We start from the raw sequence: 8,272 nt of genomic DNA on the forward strand, positions 1-8,272 counted from the left end.
CATTCAATATAGATATATAGCTATATATTAGGTGTTGCGAGAGATTATATACGATGCATTTTAGTCATTTAAGACTAATTCAATACATGCAGATCTAAATCCGTCGTTCAATTGATGTATATACTCGTATCTAAGTAAAGGATATAAAGCAAAGTAAAACAAATGATAACAAATAGTAATGACAACGATGATTACAATACATGCGGATGTGTAGCTTTCTAGCGTCAAAGGGACATTCGCGATCGTTAATTGGTGCGTCGTGGATTAATTAACGCCTCGCAATCCCATTGTGCAACAGTTCGTTTTCTACTTTTGCGAAATAACGCGTAAAACTAACGAGATCGTTAGTGGCAACCGATTATTTTTGCGGGATTAATCGATGCCTGTGTCGATTAATTGAATTAATCCATTATTCTCTTTTTCTCATTTCTTCAGCTTTATTCTAAAAAATAACGTGACAATGTGAAAATGAATATACATTTGCGTTAAATTAATTAAATAAACTTAAGTGCTTCTGAATAACGAAGATTGATATCGCATCTTATCTCAATTTGTTTGAGATTCTATTTTAGATATCTGTGTGAGATTAACTTTTATCTTTAATATTTTTCTTTTTAATTGAAAGATACTATAAAAGTTATTTCTATCTTAAAATAAATATTCTTTAGATATGTATTTATTATAAATTAAAAATTTTTTTGCTAAAATGATCTTTACAGTCATTTTACGTGGATTTTTACTCTGTAAAAATGTTGATACTTTTTTTGTGTTTTTCATTTCATTACTATTTAAAATAGAAAGAGAACTAAATTTTGAATTCTCCTTTTTCTCTGATGTTTTCAGGCGATGAAGATGAGCAAAGTGGGCAACCAGACCAATTCGCAGGACCCACAGGCGGTGAATTCACGCGTTTTCGTCGGGAACCTGAATACATTTCAATGTAGCAAGACTGACGTGGAACGAATGTTCCAACGCTATGGTCGCCTGGCTGGTAAGTTTAATAGTAAAAATTATTTCTGATAAAAATAAAATCACTGATTGTGAGATAAAGTCATTAAAGATTAACTATCAAAAGTTCCGCGTACAAATTTTTATAAAATATATGTTTCAAACTGAATACGCTGAAAAATAGAACAATTAAAAGCAGTCTATATAAAAACGTGGCTAACAAGTGAAATGTTAAAAAATACCGGTCAAAAATATCTGTTGAAAAATATGCTTAATAATAGATCGTGAAGAACGAAAAGCTTAAAAATATCTTGTTTAAAAATGAGTAATTTAAAAATCGGTAAAAAAAATTTCATGCTTTTGAAAGCGATATTATGAATATATAAGTATATAAGTAAAGGAATTTTATTTAAATTATTAAAATCTATATTTTTTCTGCATTTCTGCAGGATCAAATGTGTCTCTTTATAAAGAGCAAATCCATATCTAGATCGGTGGGTTACCTGATTTCATTTATCTTCCCTGCATCTTAATTCGTTTCAATTATACTCCGCGGAAATTTAGCAGCCTGGCGATTCCATCGGAATAATTTCTTCGCAATCCTTTCGCACACGAGCGCGAACGTTAATCCTGCGAGCTACGTACTTTATTTCCTGAATTTAAAAAAGACCACGATATTAATAAAAGTAAGATAGCGACGAAAGAAAGATAAAAATCGATTATTGTGCGAAAAGAAAGAACCATTTGATTATTACCGAATGTTCTCGATCCTTCCTGAGGCATTCTCGATAAATCGAATCGCGTGAGAAATCGACGGCCTGATAACATTCGATAATTCGCGATCGAATAACTTATTATCCGGCGCGGAAAAATTGCATCGAGAAGAATAGCGGAAGGGGCCAGCGGGGCTCCGGGAAAATAGGATCTCGGTAACGCAATTTGTGCCACGGCGACTTGACCTTCGATAGCTCGAATTGGATATCCGTCGGTCTCTAGTTTCAGGAGGAGCGGCACGATGACTGCCGCTGCCTTCTCTTCCTTTGTAAGCCGTAACCTCGTTTACTTCGCAATCGCAGGATTTGTTATCCCGGAAAATCATTTTTCCGCGGGGTCTTGCCCCTTCTTGGGAACAAAATTACGATTGCGATCTGGAGTGATAGATAGACGAACGATGATAAATCGAGAATGACCATGTGAGGTCGGCGGCCATGATCGACGATCGAGATAATATCAAATCTCTCGTTCTTTTTATTGAATCTATATTGTAAACTATTTATTACACCGAAGGGGTAGTTTTTGTCGAAAAAGGATTTTGTCGAAGTAAATCCTTTTTCAACAAAAATCTAAAAACTTTAGTTTATAGATACAGATCTGAAAATAATTTTGGATCATCAAAATAACGGCGTAGGAATATTAAGTATGCTACAAAAATATTATATGCATTTAAAATATTCTAGCAACAAGTTTAAGCATCCTACGTAATTATTTTGATTGTTCAAACAAAATTATTTTTAAATCTGTATCTAGATAAATTTTTAGATACTTTGACAAAACTTTTTTCCATATATAATTCAGCACAAAAAATTTCTCAACTTTAATGTTAATAACAGACTTAAAATCTAGTCAATTTTTTCAAAACATTCAACATTATAGTTTAAATAAAGATTTTGTTAAAGCGATGTTCATTTGAGAAATTAGTTAAAGGATACAATTTTTATTTGTTCTAACTCATTCTACTTACACTTTATACTTACATATTAAGTATTAACATACAAAAAAAAAGGGTGAATATATAGTGCGATAAATAATATGATAAATCAACGGGATAAGATTTACATAATAAGGAAGAATGCTGTAAAATTAATTTCGTGTCGACGCAAGTGATATTGGTGTTCGTCAAGTACATCGCCGGATATCCACTGGGAAGTTATCCCACCCCGGTCTGTCCAGCAAAATCGCAATTTCAAATGTCGGATGTCGAAATTACAAGGAACGCTGCTAGCTGCCGATAAACAGCTTACTTTCTCAATAAAGGACGAAGACAATAAGGGCAACTTCGTCCTTGCAGGAATTAAGGCGCTCGCTGGATTAGAGGGACGCCGATACGAAGGATAAGCCGCGTCCTGTACGGAGGTGACGCCGCGTGCAATGCGCGATAGCAGATAAATTACAAATTCTACGAATCGAATATCTCTTTTACAAACAATGTTTAACGCGAAAATGTATACAGTCTTCAGCTTTCTGGAGAATTGCTTCCGTTTGAAATTCGGTTTAAAAACGAAATCCTCGACAAAGATCGCTCTCATTTTAGTAATTTTTCCGTGTAAACTTTATGTCTTTCTTACACAACAGAACGAAGACAGATTATTAAATGCGCATAAAAGTCGTATATGCTGAAGTACCTAAAAATTTAGTACCTAAATACAGATTTGAAAATAATTTGGTTGGACCATAAAGATAATTATGTAGGATATTCAAGCTAGCTACTAAATTAAATGTTAAAACTTTTTGCAGTATTGCTCATCATGTTTGAATTTCCTCTATAATTATATTGTCTAATAAAGCTATTTTCAAATTTGTATCTAACAAAATTTTTGGATATTTTAGAAAAATTTCCATAAAGCAACTTTTCTTTCCGTAACAATAATTCTATCTTGTGCTCTTGCTTTTGTTTAAGAAATACTTGCATAATGAATAAATAATACAACTAAATAAGAGAAAAATTATACGATATAAGCTGGATCTTAGTATTTAAATATTTTAATGTAAGTTTTATATATTATACATACATATCGAATTTTGCATGCTGAAATCATCATTGATTTCGAAACACGTTTCATAAAACTATTTAGTAACATTACAAATTAAATTTTGACAAGCGATTTAATATGCTGCTAACATATATATATATATTGTATAAACATCTTAAAAACTAAATAAATAATAAATGATAAAATAAATAATTTGTATTGTAAATAATTAATAACTATCGTATAATAAATTGTAAGTACTAATAGATCAATTTGAAAGAATGATTTTTTTACCAACATTTTCACAAACATTGATAATTCTGTAAGTGATTAAGATTAAATATTTCGCTACAATAAAAGAGCTGGACAAATTTCTTTAATAATTATAAATTAGTAATTTTTTTTAAATAATTGTTTATTCTAATAAATTTTATATATATATATTATTTAATGACAAAAAATTTATTTAATAAGATACATATTTATATAATTTAATGTCATAAAGTTACGGTCCATTTGAGGCTATAAATGTTTTTGAAATATTTTTTGGTCAAAAATATGACTGGTCAATAAAATGCTTAGAAACATTTGTAGCGACAAGTGGACTGCACTAAAAAAAATATATTTAATATCAAAAAGGAAAAACTATAAAAAGCGCAATCAATTTTTTTGGTTATGAAAAATTCAATTTTTAGTTATTCAAAGAACTTAAATGAAGGGAATATTTTTTGAACATCCTATACACAGTTGTATTGGAAGAAATCGTCACTAGAATGATTTAAATCTGTACTGTCGAATGCCCAGATAACAACACTAGACAGTCTCTCTGCCGACAAGTTTTCCAATATAAAGTCGATATTTGTTCTATATAAATGCCAAAACATTGGAAAAATTCACTGCAACAGGCCCCCAACATAGTACTGTTGTTATCGAGGCACTTGGTTGTCACTTTGGTGAATGACGACTTTTATAAAAAACATAGTTACGGAAAATACAAATAATTGTTACAAAGAGTGGACTTGTCTATTTTTGTGTGGAGATATTTTTATCAAATCAAACTTTGATTTTTCCATTTTTCCATTTCAATATTTTACCTTTCTCACAATTAAATTTACTCGGTCTTTTATTTATAACTAAAGGCGATTAATTAAATCACGTACAACTTTTTTATTAGTTAAAAGTTTACTAAAAAGTTAAACTGTGATAGTTATTAAGGGGATCCTAAAGTCGTCTGTATTATCGACTAAATATAATTTTTGTATAACAATTACTTTTCCTTTCTTTCATTAATCCGAAAATCTATTTCTAGAATTAAAGTATACGCATTAATACGTGTCCGTGAGATGGAGTCTATACTGAAAATGATAACAAATTTTGAAATTGACAATCTTCTTTACCATTTCTTGGTCCAATATGACGCTCTATAGAGCTGTCACGTCGTAACAAACATTTCCTTCATATAAAAGCTGTGCAATCTGTACTTACGAAATAGTAGTCCACAGACTAGTAGCTTGCACGAAGAAATAACGTGGAATTCTTAAAATTAGATTTCTTAAACGTCTAATTAAAACGTTATTGTTGTAAAAATTTACGTATATATGGGCGTGAAATATTGAGTAGTATGTAGTGATGTGTCAATGACACGTATATCGTCTGTAAATGCTATTTACAATATGACTAATTGTACAAATATTCAAAATAAATAAGGGCTATTAAGAATCAAACGCTGGGTGTTTTAATTGCGGAAACAATATATATAATTATGTTAAATACATTAATTAAAAATTAAAAGATTAAATATTAAAAATTTGACAATAACTATACGTTTCGATCTTTAATGTGGTCATCTTCAGTGGAAAGCTAATAACGTTGAATAACGTGTTTAATGATAATAATTTACACAGCTAGGTGTGTGTATGACCACATTAAAGATCGAAATGTATGGTTATTATTAAATTTTTAATGTTTAATCTTTTAATTTTTAATTGATGTATTTAACGTAATTATATATACTATTTCCGCAATTAGAACATTTAGCGTTTGGCTCTTATTTATTTTGAATATTTAAATTGTTATTTTAATTGAGCCGTTCGATATATTTATTGGTAATGAATAATCGTCTTTAGGATCCTCTTAACGGTAATTTCCTTAAACAAATCTTATATTTTGTTTTAACAAAAATGTTAAAGATTCGTTTGTTTAATATGCAGTCTTTCTTAGAAAAACATATTATAAGATGTTATTCTTTCATAAGTTTTTACTATTTTATATTTTTCTAAATATATTTAAATTTGAGAGATTAAAACTGTTGCTATTAAATTTTTTATATTTAATTTCTTCCATTTCTTTTTTGATAATTTTATTTAAATTTTGAAAATAATATATATAATGTGAATCAGAGGAGATAGACATAAAAGTTCCAATCTGCTTTAATTTAATTTTTAATGCCATCTATATCCGATAGAATTAAAGATAAATCCCCCCAAGATAGATATTATTGAAACTTTTGCTTGAAACTTTTTTTGGAGTTTGATACTGATATCTTATAATGATTCTGTTTTTATTCTTATCAGATCCTGTAATAGTATTAAAATCTAATTACCAATTTTGAATCGATCTTATTTGCCGAACGAAATCTTCGAAGCATCTCTGCAAAATCACGTGGCTGATTACATTACCATTAACGCCTACAAACGTCAAAAACGATCGATACTTCAAATAGGTCCGTAACGATTTTCTGATGCGTGCTCTTGTCTGGATGCAATTTCGATATTGAAATCAAATAAATGTTTTTTGTTTATCGAACTATTTCTTTATATGTTGAAACAGTTCCGATTTGCATTAGATAATAAGAACTAGAATACGTCGCTCATCGTAATATATAAGAAATTAACATAAAACATTTGCGCAAATATTGAAAGAATTCGAGCTCAATTATCTTTACGCATGCTAGACTGAGAAATAATTAAAGAAGTAAAAACTCATACTTGATATTTGTGGTTTATTTCTACAAAATCAGCTAAAAACTAATTCTACAAATGTAAAAATAAAATCCTTATTTTTGCATTTGTAGAATTAGTTTTTAGTTTATATTTTTGTTTTCTTTTTTATTTTCTTTATAACGTATGGTTTTAAATATCAAATAGAGGTGTATAAAATACCTCTGTCCGTAAAACAGATCATATGCTAAATTAATAATTTTGCGTTATGTGTGAAATAGTCCTATTGTAGCTGAAGGTAATCATGTATTTATTTATGAGAAAACACTCAAAGAAACTATCATGTTACATGTTTGCATTTTACAGAACAGCCTAAAGTATGCATATAAATGAATAAAAAATGAAAAATATAGATGTAAAAAGATCCTAGAAAATCTTATTTACATCTACTTATTTTATCTAGATATTTTGCAGATAATTCTTGTGAAAGAAAAACAGTAGGAATACTGCATATGACATTACTATTTACTGTATCAATTTTGAGGTCCATTTTGTCAGACGCTCATTTTTGTTTCTCTTACAAAAAAGATAATTATTGCAAAATTGCAAAAATTATAAAAACTGCTATGTTATCTGACAGAAGACACTTTTTAATTGTATTTGTGTTTTTAAAATTTTATTTGCAGCTTTTGTTTAAAAAACAAAGTGATATATCGATATCGGTGAGGTGTTCTTCTACACATAGGTTCTACCGCGTCCGAAAATAGTATTTAGAAGTCAGAAAAATAAAATAATGACAGGCGGAGGACGTCGTATCAACCGGTCCGCACCTCGCACATATATACTCGCACATATATACTCGCACTTACGATCGCGCATTTCGCTATCGCGGTTTTTATGACTAGAATAAATTTCGTCGCGGAACGATCTCTTGAGCGCCGATATCGAACTCCCGCACCCGTCTCGCGTGCACAAATGCACACATAACACCGCCGCCGTCCCCTTACGTATGACATGCGCGCAGACAGCGATTTAAATTCCGGAATAAACGTTACGGCGATGACGAGTTACGTTACGGGGATCGAAGATCGATACGATCGACACGACGATCTCCTTTCGACCGATATACCGCCGTGAAAATGTGAGGGGTGGGATTAAGCTTTGAGATATGGGGATGATATAGTGCTTTATCGAAGAGTCGGGCTCCAAAGCGCTAAATGTTTCGGGAGATCGACGGGATCGCTATGTAATACATGATAAATTTACCCTCTTGCTTGGGAAACGCGAAATATTTGTATAGACAAATCAGGACGTCAATTGTGTATCTTGAAAATTATAAAAGTGCTTGCAAATTCACTAGGCGTTGACTAATGAAATTATAAACATTTTAGTGAATTTGATCACTTTTGTAATTTTTATTTCATTTCAAGGTACGTAATCGACCCCCCATAAAAATTAAAACTCAGAAAAAAACAATTAAGTGAAGTTACGATTTTAGCGACGATTGTAATGTGAAAATATATGTTGCTGTACGATAAAACATTTACTAAATTATTTTAAATATTTTTTTAGGACAACGCGCATGTAAACTGGATTTTTTCAAATTATATATATATATATATATATATACAGTAT

The 8,272-nt window shown here is 30.3% G+C and overlaps 1 protein-coding gene across 5 annotated transcripts in view; it reads left to right on the top strand.

Moving 5' to 3' along the window:
• The window catches only part of LOC108746992, a 212,139-nt gene that overhangs the window by 111,999 nt on the left and 91,868 nt on the right, over positions 1 to 8,272 (top strand). For all 5 annotated transcript variants that reach the window (XM_018484182.1, XM_018484179.1, XM_018484181.1 and 2 more), the window contains one exon: positions 844 to 991. In XM_018484182.1, the coding sequence (XP_018339684.1) occupies positions 844 to 991 (148 nt within the window). The remainder of the gene's footprint in view (positions 1 to 843; positions 992 to 8,272) is intronic.

This window comes from Trachymyrmex septentrionalis, unplaced genomic scaffold (assembly GCF_001594115.1).
Source record: "Trachymyrmex septentrionalis isolate Tsep2-gDNA-1 unplaced genomic scaffold, Tsep1.0 scaffold19, whole genome shotgun sequence".
Taxonomy (NCBI): domain Eukaryota; kingdom Metazoa; phylum Arthropoda; class Insecta; order Hymenoptera; family Formicidae; genus Trachymyrmex; species Trachymyrmex septentrionalis.